Source organism: Ranitomeya imitator, chromosome 8 (assembly GCF_032444005.1).
Source record: "Ranitomeya imitator isolate aRanImi1 chromosome 8, aRanImi1.pri, whole genome shotgun sequence".
NCBI lineage: Eukaryota > Metazoa > Chordata > Amphibia > Anura > Dendrobatidae > Ranitomeya > Ranitomeya imitator.
The window spans coordinates 168,577,435-168,604,175 of record NC_091289.1 but is presented as its reverse complement, the minus strand read 5'-3'; the positions used below and the strand labels follow the sequence as shown (position 1 = coordinate 168,604,175).

The 26,741-nt window shown below is 40.7% G+C and overlaps 1 protein-coding gene across 6 annotated transcripts in view; it reads right to left on the bottom strand.

Annotated features, from left to right (window-relative positions):
- The window catches only part of ASTN1 (astrotactin 1), a 606,833-nt gene that overhangs the window by 95,251 nt on the left and 484,841 nt on the right, over positions 1-26,741 (bottom strand). For all 6 annotated transcript variants that reach the window (XM_069737796.1, XM_069737798.1, XM_069737799.1 and 3 more), the window contains one exon: positions 16,476-16,580. In XM_069737796.1, coding sequence (XP_069593897.1) covers positions 16,476-16,580 — 105 coding nt within the window. The remainder of the gene's footprint in view (positions 1-16,475; positions 16,581-26,741) is intronic.

The following is a 26,741-nucleotide window of genomic DNA, read 5'->3' as shown; positions in this document are numbered from 1 at the left end:
CAATCGGCCGACAACTATCTCTCCTGACTCTTCTAATAACGGAAAAGGTCAATCTGTTGAGTGATGCTGTGTTCTCAAAGAGAGCCGCTATTGGACTTTTCTTATTGTAGCCTATTGTGGGAAAGCAAAAAGATCAGCATTACGAAATTGGAAATGCCAGATCTTTATCTTCTCCATCGTTATTGGTGGGTTCGGCTCACTTTAGTTCAGTGTGTATGGAGACGTCAAGTGTTCAACTTCCCAGCAGTGCCACCACAGGAGAAATCAAGAATTATAGAGAGACACTGCAAATCAATGGGTTTGTCTGTGTAACAGGACTGTATGGGTCCTCAAGAGAAAGAGGTACTCTTTGTACCCTAGGTATAAAGTCTCTGAAAAACAGACTCCCTCTCTGTAAACTCAGAATTCCCTAATAAGATGTATAAAATAACTTCCTTAAAAGGGTTATTCCTATCTTTAAAAGTTATCTACTACCCATAAGGTATGAGACTCTGAAATCCCCAATGGGAATGGAGTGGTAGCCAGACAGGTGCACCATCACTCCATTCATTCTCTATGAGTCTGCTGGAGAAAACCAAGTTTACAGTTTGGCTATGGCGTCTTAATTTTTTTAAAAAAATCTTTTTTGCTTTGTATTGCTCTAATTAGTGTTTAGAATAAGTACCTTGTTTCTTCTAGTGTGTTTTTATAACTCTAATCATGAATTTCTTTTTATCATGACCTATATCAGAGGAGAGTTTTGATGATAATATTCAGCAAAAATGCTTATTCCCTCTTTTTTTTGTTCCTTTGTTCTCTGTATTATTAAATATTACAAGCTATTCTAGTGCACCATCCTTTTGTGTTCTATTTTAATTGTCCCTGCATTTATCACAATACTCTTGTTGGACTTTTAATCCCCTCTGTATATTTGGCATATACTATAATGTACTTTACATATCTGTCTCTAGCACATGCCCAGAGTTCCACGCAGTCTTTTTGCATTTGTTTCATCCATGTACGATGGACGCCTGTGCCGCATTTCCATTCAATTCATATGATGTTGGCTCGTTGGATCTATTGATCAGGAGGTCTATTGCACATATGCAGTTATCACTGTGCACTGCCATGTTTTGGGCCCTTTTGCATATTTCAAGTCTTGTTTTTTACTTCTATGACGCTGATTTTAGTGCATGTGTATTAAGGCCTAGTAATGGGATCGTACACCTGTCTGAGCCCAATGGCAATTAGATGAGTTATTTATATGGGACATCTATTTGTATATTCATTACTTACTCCTGATGAAGATGCCTTAGTGTTGGCGATACATGTGGGGACCTTCCACTCCGCTATGCCTCATCTCTCCTTGCCTTACTTATGATCATTGATCTGGTCTCTGGACACCAGGCTACAAATATAGACCCCCGATTCATCAAGACCTGTCATTTTCTTGCCACTCTTGATGAGAGGATGTTGTGGAGTCAGACGCTCCTGGTTCATGAAAAGGTGCTCAACTCTTAAAAAATCTGGAGTTTCTGACAATTGTCATACGTCACCATGTGCCACACCAGAAATCTTACTCCAATCCTTGACTGGAGTAAGATTTAAGGCATAAGGAACGCCATATCTCATCATAAATTGGAAGAGATGTGGCATTACATCCCTGCCACATCCCAGCTCTTCCCATTTTGAGCCTAGAGAGACTGGGATGAAAACACCAAAAGTTTAAAAACATTTTTGCAGCGCAGAGTTGCACCAAAATTTTGTGACCTTTTAAAGCAATTTACTCCAGAACTATGGAGAAATTGCTTTGATGATTCAGGGCCATAATCTTTTCTCCTCTAATTCTCACCGCCGTAGTCTATTTTTCATCTGACCATTTCCCTGGACATCAAGTGCTCCTTGCATTTATTCTTTTGTATATACAGGTAGGAATGTCTGCCTTTATCTGGCTTTTATCTATGTTGCATGTTTTTTCAAGTGGAGATATTATTTTATACTTTATTTATATAGCACAATTACTTATTTTAATACAATAGTTGTAAAGAGGGGGGCTGTAATGGGTGCAACTAAAAGGAAGCCCCCACATGACTGCGTTGCCAAGAGGAGGAGTGGAGAATTTTAAAAATAAATAGGTATTGTCCCAAAATTGGTGGGTTACGAATGGGGGAGGGGGGGCGTTTGTTGGGACTAGGAGGTGGGGGCTAGGGGAAAGTGCGGGAAGGGATCATTACCGCGGTGCCAGGGGAAGAGATTCCCTCCCACCCTCCCTTTTTTGTGGTAATCTGAGACGAGCACACTTTTAGGTTGGGGTAGCGGTGTGGGTAGGTTTTTATTTTTGTTTGTGGTTTTCTGTTTTTGTTCCACTCCAAAGGGGGGAAAGAATTTTGTTTTTATTGTTACAGTGGCGGGTTGGCGGGGGGTGGGGTTCTTGGAGTTGGTGATGATGCTTATGGGGTTGATCTGGCTTTTGTTATGGGCTCTGGATGGGGTGTTTACCTCGGGAGCTTTGGGGTTTGTTTGCCCAAAACGGGTTACATGGTGCCCTCGAGCTGGTGGTTACGGCTGAGGGTAAAAAAGTGTTTTTGGTTAAAATTTTGTGGTGGCTTTCTGCCTATTATGAGCCAGATTTTTTTAGCTCCAAGAACCCTCCCCTCAAGTTTTTTTTTATTTAAAATGGTATACATGTTGTTATTCATGTAATTGTTTGTTTAATAAAATGGCCGCTGTGGCCAAATTATCCAAAGAAATTAATGTGTTTGTTTTAATTTCTAGGGTGGGCAAACGGAGTTGTTTAAGGGGGCAGGGTAGTTGGGGCAGAAGATTACCTACGGAAAGGACCCTGTATTGGCGATACGCGCTCATGTCTGACCATTAATCTCTATGGAATATCCAATACCCTTTTTTTTTGCTAATTTGCATTGATGAGCTACATTCAGCATCTGTGGTGTTTTGTTTATATATGGAATGTGTAGAATCTATATTTTCTTATTAGCAATTGATCTATAATTTTTATGGCACATTGATTCTATTTATTTGGTGAAATATTTATTTATTTTTATTTGTTTAGCACTTTTGCTTACTATAAATGGAGTTCTATCAACATTTCTCATTGGAGACTTGCCTTTATAGTAATTTTCAACCTAGCACAGCAGAAGGGTATTATCGTTATATTTTATTTGTGACCCTCGCCATATTTTTTATCCTTCTTGGTTTCTTGCTACTTATATTGCCTGTTTGAGTACTTGGTGAGCTGATCCTTACCTTGTTTGTTTTGTATATGACTTTTTTCGGTAGTGCCATAGAGAATGAATGGAGAGGTGGTGCCAATGTGCCACCATAGCTCCATTTCGATGAGGCAATTCAGAGACCTTTTCTCAGGATGCTTGTTGGTCTCAGACATTAGACCCTCACCGATCAACAAATTTCCACCTAACCTGAAGATACTGTAGATGGTAAGTTCTAAACATGGAAATAACCATTAAACTAGACAATCCCTTAAAGAGTAGCTCTTCTTATAACTTTAGACATTTACATTTTTACCATTAGTCCAGTTAAACTAGTTATGCATACACAGGCTAGAAAATTCCAGACTTTAATTCAGCATGGACCTGTGGTGGAAACCTGGGGGACCATTGTTTTATCGCTTTTCCGCCTGCGAGATCTGCTAGTCCTTAATAATTCTGATAAGATTGTTTGGATAGAATTTGTATTTCTTGCTCTGTGCATTTGCAGTATGCAAAAATGATAAAATTGACCTTTTCCGGCAACATTTTGACACTTTGAAAAAAAAAAAGCAAACAAGAAATAGTTTGACATAAACTAAAATTTTATTGTCTAATCTGATATGTAAGTTATTCCTGGAACAGAATCCAATAAACAGAAGATAGAAATGTGATGTGTAATCTGTGTCTGAGGATCAGATGTTCACAATAAATGGCAGATAAAAACCAGAGCAGATAAATGCTTTAAGATGAAATTCTGATCTCTTCAAAGATTGTCTATATTTTCCCAGAAATGAGTAATACTCATATTGCAGAAAAAGCAAGAACTACTGCAAATAGAATTTCACAAAATGAAAAAAGGCATATTACTTAACGCAATTGCTCTAAATAAAAGCAACAGTGCTAGGGTTAGGCCTCTACTTTTCACATGGCGTGATTCGCGTGGCAAAACCATGGGCATTTAACTTCTATTGTTGTGGATCTTCATCAACAATAGATAGAATACTTGGGCCTATGTTCATCAAGACTGACGTTGTTTACACCGGTGTTGATGAGGGGCGTGCTGCAGTCTTTAAGAGGCTCAAGCTTCTTAATGAATGAATAAAGCGCATCTTAGAAGTGACGTGTGCCTCCTGGTGCTTCACCAGAAATCTTATTCCAGACATGGACGGCAGTAAGATTTGTGGCACAAGGCATGTCACAGCCCGTCATGAAGTAGATGAGAGGTCTTCGCTATGTCCATTTTGCCGTAGCTGGCCAACACTGGGCGATAATGCTAAAAAGATGCAAAATTTTTGCTCCACTTTGTGTAGTGCAACATATTTTTGTCACTGTTCAAGTTTCGGGAGGAAACACTTTGGTGAATCGGGGGCCTCGGTTTTTATAGTTTTGCTGTGCAGAACACTACAGGGTGGGCCATTTATATGGATCCCCCCGGGTGGGCCATTTATAAAATTGGATTCAAAATGGCAGCACTTTGAACACATTTTATAAGTGGTCATAAACATGTAAATAACTCATGAAAGAATAAAGTTACGTTAAAACCAAGCACACCATTGTTTTTCTTGTGATATTCTCAATACGTTTGATGTGTCACATGACCCTCTTCCCATTGGAAAAAATAAAGTTGGATAAAAAAAGGGCTGACTTCAAAATGGCCACCATGGCCACCACCCATCTTGAAAAGATTTCCTCCTCCCATATACTAATGTGCCACAAACAGGCAGTTGATATCACCAACCACTCCCATTTTATTTAAGTGTATCCATACACATGGCCCATCCAGGGGTATCCATATACATGGCCCACCCTGTACGTTCTTTCTTCAAAAATTTGAAAAATAAGACATATGTTATTTAATAATTAGCCAGCACTTAGCTTTCCTGATCAACCCATAGTAACATCTGACCACAACCTACTCACATTCTCTTCCCTTTCCACTCCTTGTCTACAACCCCCGCCCCACAAACTCTCACACCCTCGCAGAAATCTTAAACACCTTGATCTTCACTCACTCTCTGAATCCCTCCTCCCTCTCACAGACATAAGCTCCCTACACAATGTGGATGATGCTGCCGCTCTATATAACACCACAATAGCTGCAGCTTTGGAATCTCTTGCCCCTCTCACACATACCAAAGCTCGCAAAATCAACAGACAACCCTGGCACACCAGCATGACCAAAGAACTGAGGCGAGCTTCCAGAGCTGCTGAGCGCAGATGGAAAAGATCCCACTCCAACGAGCACTTCATCGCATTCAAACAGTCCCTCACTACTTTCAAAACAACGCTCGCCACAGCAAAACAAACCTACTGTTAGGGGTCGAGTTCCCGCTTCTGCACAGGGGGAATCTCGAGCCACCTCCGCTGCGGTCTCCCATTCTTGTCCAGCCGCAGTGGAGTCTGCTCAGCAAAGACATCGGTCCCAACGTCTTGCTCATTCTCACTCTGTTCTGAGAGTTACTGCTGCTTCCCCAGTCTCTGCCATTAAAGTCAGTGCTGGTCAGCAGCGAGCGGACTTCTCTGGGACTAAGTCCTTGTCTGCACGTACTGAGCATGTCCAGGGTAAGATCTCCCATTGGAGATCGAGGGTCATGTGCTCAGGCTCTGCAGCACATTCCATTGGTCCTTTTGGCAGGTCTTGGAAGGGCAAAGGTACTGTAGCCACTTCCTGTGCTGCTGCTATATAAACTGCGCATGACCGCACGACCATGCGCTAGTATTGTCTTACAATTGAATACGTGTGTTTGTTGTGAGTGCAAGTCGTTCATTAAATACCCCTACCCTATTGTATGACTGTTCGCGTATGGAGTATGGCTGCTATCTAGCGCCCGACTAATCACTCAACGTGTCACACACGTATCAGCGTCTATTGCTGTGACCGCCAGTGCAGCGCCACGCGCCAGTAGTGCGCTTCCTGACCCACGTCTGGGTGCTTAGTGGTGCCTGCCAGCACGGCACAGTTCGCACTTCGGTGCTCTAATTATAAGAGTTGCCTAACACACCCTGTTGCGGTGTTGTGTCAGCAGTGGTCTAATCGGACTTCAATCCTGTGTCTTGGGGTTGTGTTCGCTGACTCCTTGCTTGCACTCTTTAGTGCGGTATTGCGGACCTGTGGTTTTACCGGGTTTGCTTCCACCGCCATATTACGCTGCCATTTACTAGCAGCAGGTTTTTACCTGCACGGTGGACCCCGGACTGCGAACGCATCTATTACATCTTTCTTGGTGCGTTCCGCCAGTCCTAACACCTACTTCTCATCTCTCATATCCTCCCTGTCTCACAACCCCAAACAGTTATTCAACACCTTCAACTCTCTCCTCCGTCCCCCAGCACCTCCTCCCTCCCCACTCATCTCAGCTGAAGACTTTGCCTCATTTTTCAAGCAGAAAATTGAGAACATCAGAGACAGTTTTAGTAAACAACCCCCAGAACCCTTCCTCCCAACTACCCAGCCCTCCACCTCCAAAACCAACTTCTCCACCATTACAGAAGACGGACTCTCCACTCTACTCTCAAGATCGCATCTCACCACCTGTGCACTTGACCCACTCCCATCCCACTTCATCCCAAACCTCACCACAGTCTTCATCCCAACCCTAACCCATCTCTTCAACCTATCACTAACAACTGGCATTTTCCCCTCAAGCTTTAAACATGCCTCAATCACACCTATCCTCAAAAAGCCCTCTCTTGACCCATCCTCTGTATCTAGCTATCGCCCTATATCACTTCTCCCCTTTGCCTCAAAAGTACTGGAACAACATGTCCACCTTGAACTGTCCTCCCATCTATCTTCCTGCTCCTTCTTCGACCGCTTTCAATCAGGCTTCCAGTCACACCACTCCACTGAAACTGCCCTAACTAAGGTCACCAATGACCTATTAACCGCCAAGAGCAAGCGACACTACTCTGTCCTCCTCCTCCTGGACCTGTCCTCTGCCTTTGACACAGTGGACCATTCCCTGCTGCTGCAGACCCTCTCATCACTTGGAATCACAGAATTGGCCCTATCCTGGATCTCATCATACCTAACTGACCGTACATTCAGCGTCTCCCACTCACACACCACCTCCTCACCTCGCCCCCTATCTGTCGGAGTCCCGCAAGGTTCAGTTCTAGGACCCCTGCTCTTCTCCATTTACACCTTTGGCCTGGGACAGCTCATAGAATCTCACGGCTTTCAGTATCATCTCTACGCTGATGACACACAGATCTACATCTCTGGACCAGATATCACCTCCCTACTAACCAGAATCCCTCAATGTCTGTCTGCTATTTCATCCTTCTTCTCCACTAGATTTCTAAAACTTAACATGGACAAAACAGAATTCATCATCTTTCCCCCATCTCACACGACCTCCCCAACGAACCTATCCATTACAGTAAACGGCTGCCCGCTCTCCCCAGTCCCACAAGCCCGCTGTCTTGGGGTAATCCTTGACACTGATCTCTCCTTTAAACCACATATCCAAACCCTTTCCACTTCCTGCCGCCTCCAACTCAAAAATATTTCACGGATCCGCACATTCCTAAACCAAGAATCTGCAAAGACCCTAGTCCATGCCCTCATCATCTCCCGCCTTGACTACTGTAACCTCCTGCTCTGTGGCCTCCCCTCTAACACTCTTGCACCCCTCCAATCTATTCTAAACTCTGCTGCCCGACTAATCCACCTGTCCCCCCACTATTCCCCGGCCTCTCCCCTCTGTCAATCCCTGCACTGGCTCCCCATCACCCAGAGACTCCAGTACAAAAGCCTAACCATGACATACAAAGCCATCCACAACCTGTCTCCTCCATACATCTGTGACCTCGTCTCCCGGTACTTTCCTGCACGCAACCTCCGATCCTCACAAGATCTCCTTCTCTACTCCCCTGTTATCTCCTCTTCGCACAATCGCATACAAGATTTCTCTCGTGCATCCCCCCTACTCTGGAATTCTCTACCACAACATATCAGACTCTTGCCTACCATCGAAACCTTCAAAAAGAACCTGAAGACCCACCTCTTCCGACAAGCCTACAACCTGCAGTAACCACCGATTGACCAAACCGCTGCACGGCCAGCTCTACCCTCACCTACTGTATCCTCACCCATCCCTTGTAGATTGTGAGCCTTCGCGGGCAGGGTCCTCTCTCCTCCTGTACCAGTTGTGACTTGTATTGTTCAAGATTATTGTACTTGTTTTATTATGTAAAACACATGTAAAGCGCCATGGAATAAATGGTGCTATAATAATAAATAATAATAAAAATAACAATAATAACACAACAGTATGAATATAGGTGGATTCCCTCATGACAGAACGGTTGCAAAAATGGTTTGAAACTGAAAATCAGTTCCGTTCATCTAAATTGGGTTATTTTCAGTGGCAATCGTGTGGATTTCTGCAAGTTCTATTTGGATGAATGTGACAATACTGTACTGCCCGATACGTTCTACTTACATTTACATTTGATACACCTTGTAATGTCCACAGTTCAGCAATTGAAGACTTCGGTTGACCAAGATGTATTGGTAAATAAACTCTTATGTTATTAAATGATTTTCAAAAATAGCTTGGCTAAAAAATCTGTTATAGTTCATGATCTCCTATAAATACAAATTTTGTTAACTTAACTGTGCATGTTATTTTAAGTAACTGGCTAAATAAACTTGGCCAAATCCTTCCTTAATCTCTGGGGAAACAGATAAAATGTTTCAGATGTTAAAGATGAGAAATAGATTTTTTTTTTATTCACAACGCATCTTTATGAAGTGAAAAAAAACCAAATGTCAAATGAATAAAAAAAAAATATTCTCATTATCATTTCTGAAGAATTGATTTACTCCAGCAGCGCAGCCCAACTACGTGTTCATCCAAACTGGATCAAATATTTCCTGGAGGATTTATCCACCAGCCATGGTGCAGCAGCCACTGTTTTCCTTCATGCCTATCACAATGCCATCAGGTGAGAGTAACCATCACTCTCCTACTCTCCCAACATAGGGTATCACCCTTTTGTCCACTGTTTCCCCCTTCTATATTTACATATCAGATGTTGAAGGAACATGTAGTGGTCCTCATAGACCCTCATGAGAGTGGTTTATGGGAGAGCGAGCTCGTAAATTGTTCTGAGTGAGATGGGAGTTACTCTACTTTGGCTTTGTCATTAGATACAGGACTAGGATAACAAACGTATGCTTTGATCCTGGTGAAGTAAAGACCAGCTCCAATTCTACTAGTATCTACAAGTGTCGAAAAGGCAAACTATTACAAAGTTTTACCTCTTTAAACGTTTCTCACAATGGTGAACATTAGGAAAAAAATCTTTCCAAATTGCTAACTACTGTCTCAAACTTGATATAAAAAGTTAGTAACACCTGAATCAGGTTACTAGGCCATACAAGTGTCTTGTCGAGCCAAAAGTTTGCTAAAAAATATCTCTTAACCAAAACCGAAAAATGGTCCGGCACACCTGTTGGTATAAGTGATATGTGTAGGTGCACATTCACACTGTGGCCATTAAGAGACAGAACCTAGGATAAAAATAATGAGCAAATACCATGCAGAAGGAAAAAAAATAGTAATATTACATGTAAATAATATGGGGTACTGAGTTGACACTATTTTGATTAAAAGAGCGCAAAAGCCATTCTAGGTGTACCCAATCAGGATGTTCCATAACTCTAGTATCTCACCTCGCTATGTACTGGCAAGCCTTAAAATATATGGAGGCAGAGAAGGACCTAGACCTAACTGTTTTACTCCTGTCCGTGTGAAGTTAAATACACAAGATGCGCAGATCAAAAAGTGGGACCACGTGTGCAAAGTACAAGGAACCAAAGCAAGACCTCCACATTGCACTTAGACCAACAAGTGTGCTGGCACATTTTCTGGTTTTGCTTTAGTTTCTTGTACTGTGTACATATGGGGGCATGCCCCCATTTTTGGCTGTACATCTTGTCTATTTAGCTTTCCATGGGCAAGTGTGTTAGGTGTCAAGATCCCACCTCTGCACAGGGGGAATCTCGAACCATCTACGTTGCGGTCTCCCATTCTTCTCCAGCTACAGTGGAGCCTGCTCAGCAGAGACGTCGGTCCCAGTGTCTGGCTCAGGCTGATACTGGACGACTGGTTACTACTGCCTTTCCAGGCTCTGTTCTTGTTGCCAGCAATGTTCAGCAGCGAGCAGGTCTTTCTGGGACTAAGCTCTGCTCTGCCCTTTCTGAGCATGCCCAGGGCAAGATCTCTCATTGGAGATCAAGGGTCAAATGCTTAGATACTGCAGCAAATCCCATTGGTCCTTTAGGAAGGTCCTGAAGGTGTTCTTCTGTGGCTGACTCCCATTGATCCTTCTGGGAAGGTCCTGTTCTTGCTGCAGCTATAAAGGGTTCGCATGGCCGCACGGCAATGCGCTAGTGTACATTTGGAATCGTGTGTGTGTTGATGAGTGCAAGTTGTTCTTTAAAATCCCCTCCCTTGTGTATGACTGTTCGCAAAAGGTTTATGCTTGCTATCTAATGCCCGACTAAGCTGTCAACATAAAGACACACGATACAGTGTCTATTGCTGTAACCGCCAGTGCGGTGTCGTGCGCTGTTAGAACGCTTTCCTATCCCAAGTCTGGGCGGTTAGTGGCCTCCGCCAAAGCTGCACAGCACGCACTCTTGGGCTTTAAGTTTATTTTCTGCCACTTTTCTGCTACCCCAGTTGCGGTGTTGAGCGCAAGTGGTCTGAACGTACTCTAACCCTGTGTCTTGGGATAGATTCTTGAGACTCCTTGCTTGCGCTCTTGGTGCGGTACCGTGGCCCTGTGACGCAACAGGGTTTGCTTCCTCCACACAGGGTGAAGTTAACTCATGTGTGTATCCACATTGTACCGCCATATAGTTCGTCATTACTCAGCAGCAGGTTCCATCTCTGCATGGTGGACCCCGGGCTGCGAACACACCTTATACCATCTCTCTTATAATTTTGTGCGTTCCGCTAGCCCTAACAAAGTGTTTGAGCAGTCATGTCTGTGTCCTGTTTTGTCTCCATCTATATTGAGGCCTGCTGGCACATAGTGAGGTGAGATACTAGAGTTGGAGACAATTCTGATTGGGTACACCTTGTCACGGTGGTATAATCTATTGATCAAAATCATGTCAGCTAAGTACGCCATATACGAATACTATTTATTAACTTTTTAAAGAGTATTTGCTCATTTAGTTTTTATCCTAGGTTTTAAACGGTATCTTTGTGTTGTCCGGTGCAGAAGAGAACTGTTGCCTGCACAGTCCACTTTCCGTTACCTGACCATAACATTTCTTTTTCTGTTGTTGCTCAATTTCTGGTAACTGGAGAGGGAACAGTGATACCGGTGAATGACAGTTTGCCATCTTTTAGTGTTATTTTCCTTGTTTTTGCAAGGCAATAATCTCTTCTCTTAACTTTTTGGACCGCTCTCTTGACTTTGTCAACAAACCCAGTCAACAAACCCATAGCCAGTCCAGGTATTTGATGAGTTTGACCTTCAGCGCACTTGATGAATCCGGAGTGCCATAGTTAACACCCAAATTTGCATTGGGGATTGAATAGTTTTGAATGCAAAAAAAAGTTATCAGGTTAGAAAAGTCTTTCCTAATATACATTGTAGTGAGGATCATAAAATGGTTGAAATCTTGTAATAGGTTCCCTTTAAGGTAGTTGGCTTACCTTACAGTTTTTGTACTAGTACTAAGTGGTTAGGTTGTTTATAGTAGTGTAACATAACATGGCTTTTCGGGAATATCTTAATAAGTTTGTTATAAATATACAGTAGAGTTAATTATTAATTCCTCATTCACAGAAAAGGCCACACACAGAGGCCTTTAGGAAGTGACTTTTATCTTTATTTATTTTAGTGCAAACAGCTCATTAACGCGGCCAGGAAACTTGCATCTGTAAAAAGTAAAGATAACCTGTTTTTGTCTCGAATAAATATGTTACAATTGATCGGCCCTTTTCCTAGTGATATTTTTCCTTTCCTGCATCCAAGAACGCAAGGTCAATTTTAATGAGTGGGATTATTGCATCAAATAACTCACATCCTCATCAAGAAGTCTTAGCAGGCCAGGTTACATGACATACGCAGGCAGGGCTGAACCAATTAGCGGCTTTGACATTTTCACTCGCTGATTGTGGTTTTAGGACTACTCCATAAAGAATGCATTATTTTTACATCTTCTAAAATATTCTTCAGATTGGTCAAGGTATAATGAACTTGCTCCACACTTAAAGCCTTAGACCCAGAAGGTCAGCTGTGGTCATAGCAGAGGTATCATTAAAGTCTGAGCAATCACTCCGTTCTTATGGATGTATTGACAATCTCTCAGAAGACTGCAGAGTAAGCATTGCACCTTATTTTAGAGATCCGATGCTAATATTCCATCGAGATAGCTTAAGGAAGCCTGTATGGTAGTATCATTTAATCACTTTTTCTACAGTTAAACACTCAAGAAAAATAATATCGCTGAAAAAAACTTTGTGATATTGCAACACAGAAAACTAAACTTTAGCAGCCAATGCCAGGCAGCTGCTGCCAAGGCAAATAAAATTATGGAATACATTAAAACAGGCACAGATGCACATGACAAGAACATACTTTTGCCTCAATACAAGTCACTGGTCAGGCCACGCGTAGAATACTGTGTACAATTCTGTCCAAGGTGTATAAGAAGGACATAATAGGTACAGAGAAGTGCCACCAAGTTCATTATGGGGATGGGGAAAATGCAGTACCTTGTCAAGAGTTGGAAAAACTGAATTTTAGGGGTGAGCCAATTACAATGTGAATGGACAATAGTTGATTCTTTACTGTACAAGCAGTGAGACTATTAAACTGTCTCAGTTAAAAGCTGTAAGAGGCTGTTAAATGTGTCAGTAGGGTGAACTGTGGCCTAAGCAACATCACCCCCCTCTTATTCAACAAGTCATACATGTACATGTTAATTACTCTAGGGCTGATGGGAGCCCTCAAAGTCAATGTAACATGCAGCAGGAGATGGAGGAGAGACTTGTGGATGTGGAGGAGGACATTGATTTATCAATGAAAGGCAGGGGACAAGCTTGACAGTCAGAATTAATTTGATGCCGATGACTAAGACGACGCTGACTATGACTATCAACAGTTGCAGTGGGGTATGGAAAAATGAAGAACAGAGCTGTCGGTGGTGCTAGCAAGCATGACAAGCTGTATGCTTGACTGCTTGAACCCTTAAACAAATAAGTGACTATTGGATGGCCATGCATTTAAACCATATGAAGGCAAAATGAGGGAATTTTTAACGGTTCCCAAAAGGCAGTTAAAATTGGCATAATACTTAGATAAGATCTGTTCCCTGCTCAGCCAAGCTTGCCAATTGCATGACTAATTAGGAGAACCCATTATACTCCCTGCAGAGCCAATGGTCCCCCGTCTGTGCCAGAGCTTGGGCTTAAACAAGTAGCCATTGCAGCAGCGATTACAGTAGGTGTGACATGAATACCTGATCTCTTATCTGCACTGCACCAATCTGACACAATTCAGAATACCGAGATGATTCATTTGACCAGCCAGGCCCAGTCATACCTAGATTTCTGGGTCAGCATATTGAACTAAAAGCAAGAACTGGCCCATTTTACAATGGCCTTTTTTTCATGTCATTCCTCCAGTGCACTGTCTGAAAGGGAATTCAGCATGGCTCTGTAGCTTTGTCATACCCAGGAAGACCAGATTGGAAAACCTTACATTTGTCAAAAAGAATCAGGTATGGATCAGTGCTGATCAGAGTTTCATTCAGCTACAGCTGATGTCAATAATTAGATTAGACATAAACAAGTTCTTTCCTCTCCATTGGGTTCTACACTGTTCAGCTGCTGCCGGCGCTGATGCCCCCTGCCAGGTGGTGCTTCTCCTGCCTGTCCATCATGTTACAGTGCCTTGCGAAAGTATTCGGCCCCCTGGAACTTTTCAACTTTTCCCACATGTCATGCTTCAAACATAAAGATACCAAATGTAAATTTTTGGGGAAGAATCAACAACAAGTGGAAGACAATTGTGAAGTTGAACGAAATTTATTGGCTATTTTAAATTTTTGGTGAAGAATCAACAACAAGTGGAACACAATTGAAGTTGAACGAAATGTATTGGTTATTTTAAATTTTTGGTGAAGTTCAAAAACTGAACAGTGGGGCGTGCAATATTATTTGGCCCCTTTAACCTAATACTTTGTTGCGCCACCTTTTGCTGCGATTACAGCTGCAAGTCGCTTGGGGTATGTCTCTATCAGTTTTGTACATCGACAGGCTGAAATTCTTGCCCATTCTTCCTTGGCAAACAGCTCGAGCTCAGTGAGGTTTGATGGAGATCGTTTGTGAACAGCAGTTTTCAGCTCTTTCCACAGATTCTCGGTTGGATTGAGGTCTGAACTCTGACTTGGCCATTCTAACACCTGGATACGTTTATTTGTGAACCATTCCATTGTATTTTTTTCTTTATGTTTGGGATCATTGTCTTGTTGGAAGACAAATCTCCGTCCCAGTCTCAGGTCTTTTGCAGACTCCAAAAAGGTTTTCTTCAAGAATGGTCCTGTATTTGGCTCCATCCATCTTCCCATCAATTTTAACAATCTTCCCTGTCCCTGCTGAAGAAAAGCAGGCCCAAACCATGATGCTACCACCACTATGTTTGACAGTGGGGATGGTGTGTTCAGGGTGATGAACTGTGTTGCCTTTACGTCAAACATATCGTTTGGCTTTCAACTTGCCACTCTTCCATAAAGGCCAGATTTGTGCAGTGTACGACTGATTGTTGTCCTATGGACAGACTGTCCCACCTCAGCTGTAGATCTCTGCAGTTCATCCAGAGTGATCATGGGCCTCCTGGCTGCATCTCTGATCAGTCTTCTCCTTGCTTGGAGAGCCTTGATTACACACAGGTGGATTATATTTATTATCATTAGGCATTTAGGACAGCATTGGATCATTCAGAGATCCACAATGAACTTCTGGAGTGAGTTTGCTGCACTGAAAGTAAAGGGGCCGAATAATATTTCACGCCCCACTTTTCAGTTTTTGAATTTCCACAAAAATTTAAAATAACCAATAAATTTAGTTCAACTTCACAATTGTGTTGCACTTGTTATTGATTCTTCACCAAAAATTTCATTTGCTATCTTTATGTTTGAAGCATGATATGAGGGAAAAGGTTGAAAAGTTCCAGGGGGCCGAATAATTTCCCAAGGTACTGTATATCCATACTGTGCTGCTGCTGCCTGGGCTACAATAGCCATATACTTCTCTCGCTTGTCCATTGTTTTCTATAACTATATAACGTTGATGTTGGAAACCATACTTTGTTTAGGTAAATAAACCGGACGTTGATTCCTCAAAAGAGATAATTTTTGCTCAGCTTTTTAGATGCCATTGCTTTGCCACTTTCAAAACAGCAACCATGTTCCTGCTCCCAAAAAGAGGATTTTTGATAAAAAGCCATTATTTCTTCATTTTGCAAATGGCAAAGTTATAGCTAATCTCAAAAATAATAGGAATAATTTTTGTAAAGCTTGTTAAGAAGATATAGCTTCTTCTCTTTCTAAACATTGAACCTGCTGCTGATTTCAAAATAGGTATAATTTTTGGATGGCTTGGAAAAAGCTATAGTTTCTTAATTTAACAAACAATAAAGGTTTGGCTTTTTTTGTTTTTGGACAACGGCTTATCAAAAAGGCTCTGTGTATAGCACCCTTGTGTAAACACTAGAAGGGCAGACGTCTGTCCTCAAAATGGGATTATTTTTGGAATAATTTTACAATTTATAAAGGCTAAAAACGGCCTGTTGGTTACCACCAGTTACCATCTGTGTATGCATAGCTAGACTTGTTAAGATCTTGTTGACTTCTCTTACAGCTGTGTTTGCTTCCAAAGGTTGAACAGGATTTAATACAGTCTTAGGAGACCTCCGAGTGTTACACGTCTTTTTTGAGAGATTAAAATCTGTGTGGTAATTGTGATTCATGGTGAATCGATTAGCTGAGAATTACATTTTTTTTAAAAATTCACAAAGCTGGAGAATTCAAAATTCAAAAGATTCAATCATCTAAACTATCAATCCATGTTTAGCTATCAGACAGTCAAAGGTTAAAAAAATACTGTACTTTTCTTTAAATAGGGCACAAAATATGCAGAGACCCAAGTTTTTAAGACATTGTGGTAAGGATTCAATGACTACTCAAAATTCAATTATTTGTTGGGAGATGAAGGCCATGATAATGGCTGGCTTTACCTTGGGAGATGGTGGGTTGGTTGAGTCGAACATGGTACATTACAGATCGTACAGTCCAGTGCTGGATTAAAGGATAACCTGTTACCTCACTGAAGTTGACCATGCCTGCAAGAAAAGAAAATTATACATTTTTATAATTTTTTAAAATGTTTCATATATTATCTTGTTTCTCCTAATTGTTAACAATGTTATACAGTTACCATAAAGAGTTTGATATCTACTGTATCTATCTATCTATCTATCTATCTATCTATCTATCTATCTATCTATCTATCTATCTATCGATCTATTTATCTACACAAATCATACAGCAGCACACTATGTGCAAATATTGATATATGAATTTTAAACCTACTACATTACTACAAATTGGTCAATTCATGTGTGTATCCTTTAATCCCACAACAACAACAATCAATAGATATTAGTTTATCTGACATTTTGTATTGTTATACAGTCATAGAATTATATATAGAGCTCACTTATTAGATCAGAAAAACATTAAAGTGTTGTCCCACAAACAAAGCACATTTTAATCAACAGATCGATTTATGATGAGCTCAGAGGACTGGCATAAACACTCGCTCCTGTGATTAAACATGTAGAGAAATGTTTTACCCCCACAGAAATAATTAATAACATTCTCTAAAGTCTGTACACTCTTTTGCTTCCTCCCCTGCCCAGTAGCTGTGGTATGATCAGACCATGTCTCTGTACGGTCAGACGCAGCCGTTACATAGTAAATAGCAGGGACACATTTATTATCGCAGCACAGGAACATTTTTTTAACACATCCAATGGTGGAACGTATTTTTATTCCAAGATCTATTGATTAAATGTACTTTGCTTGTGGTACAACTCTTTCAGCAAGAAAATCTAAAAAAAAAATCCTAAAAACAGCATAAGTTTTTATTAATCAGACTAGCTTCCTAAACAATTTTCTTTGTTCAGTGTTCCGCTTCTGAGCTTGTGAAATTCCATGTTATATTGCAGTTTTGTGCTGGAACCAAATTCTGGAGAAACAGGCTTTTCGAAATATTAGAGGAGTTGGACTATTTAGCCCCACAGATAGTGAGCTATATATACATATACATATAAGATAGATATCTAGAGGACAGAAGGTATGAGACAGATATTAGAGATGAGCGGATCGATGTACAGAGGATTGAGTTCGAGGCAAATTTTCTGAAATGTGCGACTACACCCAAATTCGATTATTTTGAGATTCAATTCGTGGTTCACAAAAAAAGCTTGCCAACACCATTTTCTACACTGGTAAAGAATCAGAGAGTGGGCTAATATCGCATTTGTGTACCTGTGCAAGCCTCCCCATAATGTATTGCAGTCAGTGTCAGACTGGGATGCCAAGGACCCATCAGTAACCAACCCAACTTTTTAACCACTTTTTAGTTACATGCAGAAGTGGCATTATCCTTGATCACAAATTTATATAACAATGAACTGGGTAGATTGTTAAATGAATAAGATGCCGCCTCTGTCTGTATATAGTGATTCAAGTACATAGTGCCAAGTACTGCCCGCATAAGAGAGTGGTGGCCTACTATTGCACAGGGGCCCATCGGAGGATTCTACTGTTCTCCAATGGGTCAGTCTAAGCTTGATTTCAGTTGTGATATTTAGTGGATTTTCATACCTTTTACAGTGGTGGTCAATACCTAGGCCATCACAGATCAGCGGATCCCATAGGAGCCCGGTTTGCATGACAGAGTAATTTTCCATTTCCAGAGTCACTTGAGAAGTCTCTATCCTGTAATTTTAATGGTCATGGTCATCGAGGTCTTCTCTGTCTCTTTCCTGTAGAATGCAAGCTCTTACGGTCAGCAGCGTCCTCTCTCTCTTATTTGTAGCATGAAAGCTCTTATAGTCAGCGGGGTCCTCGCATTCTCTCTCCAGTAGAGTGTAAGCTCTTATGGTCAGTGGGGTCCTCTCTCTCCAGTAGAGTGTAAGCTCTTATGGTCAGTGGGGTCCTCTCTCTCCTATAGAGTGTCAGCTCTTGTGATCAGTGAGGTCCTCTCTCCCTTCTACAGAGTGTATGCTCTTGTGATCTCTCTCTCCTGTAGTGTGTAAGTTCTTATGGTCAGTGGGGTCCTCTCTCTCCTATAGAGTGTCAGCTCTTGTGATCAGTGAGGTCCTCTCTCCCTTCTACAGAGTGTATGCTCTTGTGATCTCTCTCTCCTGTAGTGTGTAAGTTCTTATGATAAGTACAGTCCTCTCTCTCTCTCCTAGAGTTTAAACTCTTGTAATTAACGGGGTCCTCTCTCTCCTATAGAATGTCAGCTCTTGTGATCAGCAGGGTCCACTCTCTCCTATAAAGCGTATGCTCTTATGGTCAGTGGGTTTCTCTCTTCTCTCTCCCATGTGTATTTTCTGAGCAATTACAAACTTTCAAATATTGAGATTCGTGCAAGTTTTTTTGGAGAGAAATCCACGAGGTCAGCGAATTTCAATATATATATATATATATATATATATATATATATATATATATATATAAAGATAGTGAAATAGATACCTATGAGATAAATAGATAGAATTTTCTAATTGTGTGATTCGAGTGTCAGAGGGACTGAGCTAGAAAGGTGGATATCTATCGGCCGTCAAAGATGCATTTGGAGGAATAGTATTTTTATGCCGCACACTTTATGCATGACAATGGAAGTATGCCAGTCCACTGTCAGCTCCTGGATCATGGAGATAAACAAATAAATCAGATACCTTGACATGAGGACGGGGATAATGTGCTCTATCAAATAACAGGAGATGAAACAATGCTTAATTTAGAAATTGCAAGTCACTGTACATAAAAATGACTGCAACAAAATGAACTGTCTGAAATCCAGAGACGTGATGGATGAAGGCTTCGATAATATTTATATACCTGCTCAGGAAAGTTGTGGTTTTCATAGAGCTTAATCTGTATTTATCAGCATCATATGTGTTGCCACTGACAGATTGATGCAGCGAGAATGAAAAGGGCTGAGGAATAAACATTTTATGGAGTGGTCTCACCCGTCACCAGCGGATCGGAGGTTTATATAGTTTGAGTCCCACATACACATTGAGAAATCCAACATGAAAAAATACAATATTTGGCAGCATGTTTTATTAAAGACCCCCATTAACAGATATCATGACAGCCACTTTTTTGGTCCGTTATGTGACAGATCAGCCTGCTGCATAAATTATGTTTTTCTGATTCTACAATGAAACAGAAAAATGTCATTCTTGAATTTCTACCACAGATGTAATACATGAAAGGGAAGAACCTGAAAGATTTAGGTTGTCAACAGAAGCCTTACTTAGATTAAAACCTAAAAAAGTAAAGTTTGTAGTTAACCCCAATATTTTACTATTAGGTAAAAGCAAATCTCTCAAAATTCATTTTGGACAGATTTGCTTGAATTCGTACAGCAGATTCAATTCAGACCAAATAAAGTTAATCTGATTTGAAACTCTCCTGATTGGGATGGAAGTCAACACCTTTACCCCACGTGTCCATGTGTGACAAATCACAGGAATTATACCTCAACCTCATGTGGGGGCAACACACGTCATGATGTGTGAACTTGATCACATTGGGTCAATCGCAGCCTTCTGATTGGTCTCAGTGCCAGAATCAAGTGAGTCGAGTGATGGTAGAACAGAAGACTGGGAGTTGCAATAGCTGCAGAGGCGATGGAGGTGGCATAGGATCAAGTGATGAAAGAGGAGTAGAAATTTTTTTTAAATTAGTTGCCTCTCAGCCTTCAAACGAATCCAGCAAATAACAGGCAACCGGTCACAATTTTGATGGATTTTTGCAAATTGAATCTCCAAAAATTTGGATTTTGGAGAATGTAAATTCTCCTAGGAAATTTGTAAGAAATTTGTTTCCATACAAATCGATTCTCTTATGTTTACTTACTACTTGACAGTTAGGAAATGTCTACGTGAAAAGTGCAATAGCATGTTTTCCAAATAACAGCGTTTAGCCAAGAAACAGAAACACAACACTGTAAAAAATTGTGGGTAAGCTTTGCTGCCGATGTTATATCCAATAAGGAATCCAATCAACAGCGGGTATCATTGCAGTTTATTCTCTACGCATTTCAAATTATTCTTACTTCTTCTTCAAGAGAACCACAGAGATCTTTTGTGTCCTGAAGAAGAAGTAAGAATATTAGGGCGGTGCAGGGACAGAAACTGTGTCAGCAAGGTGCAAATGTTGGGTGTATCCGGAATTCAGCATAATTTCCACAGGTAATGGCTAAAATCAAAGTCTTTTATTATTCCATGTTAAAATTAAAGATTAAAAACATTTTGAAAAACAGTGCAAAAAATATTGGGGATGAATCTTACGCATTTCAAACAATTCAGTTCTTATTCATAGTATCAATGTGAGTGAATGGGGCTATGCTTTAATACCAAATGTACCCCACAGGCAAGAGTGATGAATTATTAGAAATACTTCTACATCTATCACACCTATCCCATCTGTTCTGTGATTATCGATAAAAGTCCAGGATTTTCCTATAGCAGGCAAGTAGCTGAAACTGGTGATTTATTGTGCCATAAATGATTCTTTTTGTGCCAGAAGTATAACTCCAGGCACATCTGACCCTAGAGCTTAAGAGGGTCCTTCTGAAACGCAATAACATACCAGTATTATAAATGGTAAATGGAGGGTGGGTGGAATGTAGATTGGAGCTTAAAGATTCATTGATAGTTCATGGCTGTTGGATGAAACCATTGAACTAAACCTTACCTACTGGTATCCCACCTGCTGGTATCCTACCTGCCGGTGCCTCTTATGATTAGTAGTCACAGCTTGATGTCATTGTTACGTCACATGCATTACGCCAAGCCGGCATGACTAATCAGAAGAGTAGGAGGAGGTTTGTAGGGTTGTGGCCAGGCAGCCTTGGAATACAGACATGACCACTGGACCAGGGTCCTATGAATTTTTTTGCTTTACTGTAGTAAGGAAAATGAAAATGAATTTTCAATGCGTCCCTGGTGTTTATAATCCCCAGATTTTATCCCTAAAAAGCCTCTTTTAAGTCAAGAACAAGCCTCTTTTGGGACAAGGGACAAGGTACAACAGATTATCCAAAGCATGCTACTATCTTCATCTATTTTGCAGCAACTGCAAGAAGTTGTCCTATCCGCATTTTCCAATAGTCCTGCAAAACGATTTCAACACCTACTGGAATCTTCGCCCACTTTAAATTGCTGCTGTTATGGAGGCAAAAAAAGGTCCAATACATTACAATATGGGAGTCTTTATTATTGAGGCCATTCAGTGTCGATGATAAATGACAGCAAGATGCAACCTGAAGCTTCAAGGTTAAAACACAACAGGACCCCACATATACCTCGTGTCATTTTCAATACCAGTGGAGGCATGCAAAGGTTGAATATGCGAAAACATTGTCATATACTTCATTGTATGCTGTGTTACACTGGTTTTATGAGAGAATATCCTTACTTAGGCACCAAAGGAAAGCAGAGTGCTAACGGGCATGTAGTGTAAACAAGAATTTTTCCATACAATTTTTTTTATAAATGGTATTGCTGTGTGAAAGAACCTTTAACAATCAAAAATAAATCTGTTTGTAAGGTAGGTCCAATAAATCATATTCACTACATCACTGGAAGACAAAGAAAAGGGCTCTTGTGCAAGAATAATGGGCAATTTACAGTCCAATAGCTCATCGTAATGCACAAATCCACCTGGTTTGGAGGTGGTAGTGGCCCCCTTTCCTCTCGGGCCCCTGTGCGGCTGTACAGGTTGCACCAAACATATGTTTTCCCCTGCACTACATGATATAGGGTGTCAGACACAAAGACCAGAAAGAGATGATTGTTGTAAACTTTATGATAATCATTGTGAGGATAAATGAAAAGAACTGGGAAATTACCCCTCGGAGCACAAATAAGATTAGGAACTTGGATCCATTAATTTAGATCTTAATTGATCAAAATCATCAAATGAGCCACTCTGCAAAGTTGTGATATCACATAATCCATCTGAAAACCAGTATGTGTCAAATGGTGCTAGAATTATGATTAGAACGGTACATAATCCGATTTAGGTAATGCAGTCCCAGAACACATCAAAACAATCTAATTTTTTCCTGTTGTATTGTTTGGAGGTAAGGAAATGACTATAGTAATAACCTGCAAAAAAAAAGACCCTTCATATATCTATACCCCCTACAAGCTAAAAAGAGATGAGTGTTGCAGAAACCTATAACACATAATAGGAGTAAAGATGAGAGAACATCCAGAAATTTGTTTAGGGCAGATACATTTGGTTCGGTCAACAAATTTTATTCATAATTGAATCTGTATCAAAGTGCCCTGATAAATTAAAAAAACAACAACATTTATTATGCTGTGAGATCTTAGTATAGCATGGTCTTATTTGTAGCAATATATGGAAGCGAAACCTTGACGATAAATATAAACAAGAAAGAAGAAGAAATTGACTCCTTCGAAATGTGGTGCTGTAGGAGGATTTATCAATATCAAGGATGGCAAGAAGAACAAACAAATCAATTAAGGAACAAATCAAGTCAAACATGTCACTCGAAGCAAAGATCACCATCTAAGATTTGCCTACTTTGAACACATCATATAAAAAGAGCAATCACTGCAGAAGGACATCATGGTCGGAAGAATAGAAGGAACAAGGCGAAGAGGAAGAACAGCAATCCGATGGCTTGATACTACCATAATAACAGCAGAGTAGATGCTGGTGGACATATGTCAACTTGGACAAGATCGATCCACCTACAGATGTTTCATCTGTCAAGTCACCATGGCAAGAAATGGAGCCAAAGGCCATTAAATAAGTAAACATATGCTGTAAGATCTCTCTAAACCCCAAACCATAATAAGCCTCAACTGACTCCTTATGCTATCTCCACCATAGCTACCCTGTCCATGGGTCTCTTCTGGTTGTTCCAACGTGAGACCACGGTCATGAGAAGGGGCAACAAAAATTATTGACATGAATGATGTGCATTACCCCCACATGTTCATGAGGTCCTCATCAACAGAAGAACTGAACAGACCGATGTGGAGAATTAGAGAACTGCGGTGATGACAGAGGTGACGTATAGAATAAGATGAGGGCTTAGGGCAGATGAGTATAATTTTTAATTTTAAACTATTCCTGACCATCAAAAGAATCCAGCAAAATGACTATCTTACTAGATTCATGCAAATCAAATTCCAAAAATGTCAGAGTCCCGAATTTGGGAAATTCATAATGAATTTGATTAGTTACGGGTTCATTCTCTTATGTCTAATTAGGAGTTTTATATCTCATTAATTATAAAGAAAAGTGAAGAAAGGTATCTTACATTTGCCAATTTCTCTTTTTTTAAGTAAGATCTACTCTAAAAAGGCTAAACATTTGGGGTCGCAATGCAGGAAACCCAAGCAATCCAATGTCACCTGGAAACCTTTCACTAAATGTTCAAGTCACTTGAAGAGCAACTACAGGAGAAATGAAGAATTACATATTGCCTGATGAAATCGATTGGTGGTCCAAGAAAGAATGTATCAGGATACAGAAAGAGAGAGATGCTCTTGGTAGAAATACTCCACCAGACTGAGGTCCCAAATGAGAGACTTCTCTTTTTTTTAAACAACCTATTTAGAATATGCCCATGTTTTTGACTTGTCTCTACTGTTAATTTTTTACCAAGTTGAGACTACATTGAATCACTTTATTTTAAGAAAAATTTTATATCTCTTGGACAAAGAAAGGCAAATGGTTCAGGAAGATAAATGGATTAAAATTTTGAAAATGGAAGAAAACAAATGTACACTATAGAGGGTTTACATGGATATAGTTCTACAACCATAATCTTACTTCTTAATCCCAATAATGCATTAGAATAAACCCAACTAAGGCAACTTAATACATATTAGTCTTCTCAAAGGAATGTGTCACTAATATTACATTAAAATCTGCCAATTAAACTATTCTTCCTATGTCATCTGTTTCATTTTCTGATTGTGGATTTTATCTATTTTCTGTACATGATGATGGTGTGGCCATCTTGCCTAAGCTTCTGTTAACAGCATTTAGGTAAATACTTTAAAGAAGCTACATAAATCAGAGGAAACTAATGTCAAGAGATGTTTCTTTACCTGATGAAGACGGTACTTCCGTCAAAACGCGTTGTGGCTAAACCCTATCCTGTGTCAGAGTTTCCTTGCAGCGCTCCTGTGACCGGTTTTCACTACCAAATCCTGCTTCCATCCTCCTTTGTAGGTTCTCGGCTGGAGCTGTGGTGGTACTCGACACCTTCCCCATTCCTTGGGCTGCCTTCTCAGCGCTCCTATATGACCGCCTTATACTGACTCTGAAGAGATGTTTCTTGACTTTTATGAGATCTTTCTGTCACGCAACGTCTAGGAAATGCTAAGTGTAACATGAAGGGATAAGGGAAAGGGAACCAAACAGTAGAGAAGGGGGGAGTGGAGACGCCTAGACAGATCTAACGTCTGTCTGCCCTATCATCCCTATATAGGTTCTGCACCTATCGCCAAGCAGGATAGCTAATCCCTGCTTGACCTTGGCGATAAGCCCTGCATTGGGAAGGACGGGATGGGTGCTATTCAATCCCCACTACTGTTAAAGGCAGCTAGGATACACAAAACAAGGTGAACACTTAGCTTGAGTAGACTCAGAGGGAAACACAATGTCCTCCAAACTCCAAAGAAGACGCTAGCCAAGTGCTGCAGCTCAAAGCTTCAACAGGGAAGTGCAAATAGAAAATTTCACCCACGTTTGCCAGCAGAAAGCAAGAAGTATATAAACACTCAGGTCCAGGTGTGGCCATTGGCACCGAGGGAGGTGGGCACTCATCTGCAAAGCAAACTACTGAGACCTACTGCAGGCAGATATCGTGCAATGGTCTGCAGCCTCTGACATATCCGTGACATTTTCTAGCCATGCTCTGTGATCTGTGCAGAGCTCAGTGTGCAGGGAGGGAGGGATGACGTTTTCTAAATCCTTCATCTACTATGAATGGTGGTTCTAGGATTATCTAATCTACAGAGCCATTCTGGATTTCACCATGCCTGATCTCCTGAAGATAGCGCCTGACCATCAATGATTTTCCCCTGTTCATGAAAACAAACATGATGCCCGTTCAGCCTGAACATGGCGTATGTAGATGTGTGTGGACACAGCTGTTATCCGAACAAATGGTTTTAATTTTTGGAAACATTCATTATCTCTTCATTCCTGGCCCAATTCCTTGTGTTTAATCAGTCTCTGTATAACCAGATGATGCCATTTTCCAAACAACATAGATACACCATAAAAAATATAGCCGCAGAGGTTTACTCTGCTATTAAACAAGTTGTCTTTTTTGTTACTTTTTGATTGACACTTAAAGCGGCCAACTTGATCTCTTTTGATAGTAAATGAGATAAACAGATCTGTAATTCATTTTATTTCTAACTCATGTTTTCATACCCCAGAAAAAACACTCCAAAATGCCAACCACTAGGTTGTCTTCCTTTTGTCTAACTTTCAATCCACTGCCTGTTGTCAGGTGTAATCCATCTCTAGCAGCAGAGACACTGAGACATATCATAGGAAGTTGTGGCTTGTCTTAGTCTCTCTGCCAACCACTAGTTGCCAACCACTATGTTGACTTCCTTTTGTCTAACTTTCTATCCACTGCCTGTTGTCTGGTGTAATCCATCTCTAGCAACAGAGACACAGAGACAGATCATAGGAAGTTGTGGCTTGTGTTTGTCTCTCTGTGCCTATTCTCCTGTCAAACTGCATACAGGCATAACATAGGCTTCCAGTTCAGGGCAGACAAGCCATTGGACAAGTGCCACAGCAATTCATGCAATGAAGTGAGGGGAAAGGATGTTCTAGCGCATATCGTGCTGGTAGAAATTGGTGAAAATTAGCATGGCTATGCTTTTCTAAAGTGTAAAAACAGAGTTATATTGTAAACGTGAACCTTGAAGAACTGTTTTGAACAAAGTGTGGGTAAGGTCTAGCAAGGGCATGACACCCACTAATTGTAAAGCACAGTCATCAAACCTTGCCAAGCCAAAACAATTTTGCTATCCTTTTATCATATTAATAGAAGGTCAACCTCATCTGTTTAAGTCATGTTACCAATTTGCATAAAAGGAAGATAATGTATGTGTGCATAAGGTTACAGCGTGAGCAAAAAAGAAGAATGCAGACAGCTCTGGTAATAGGTGAGTGGAGAGTAA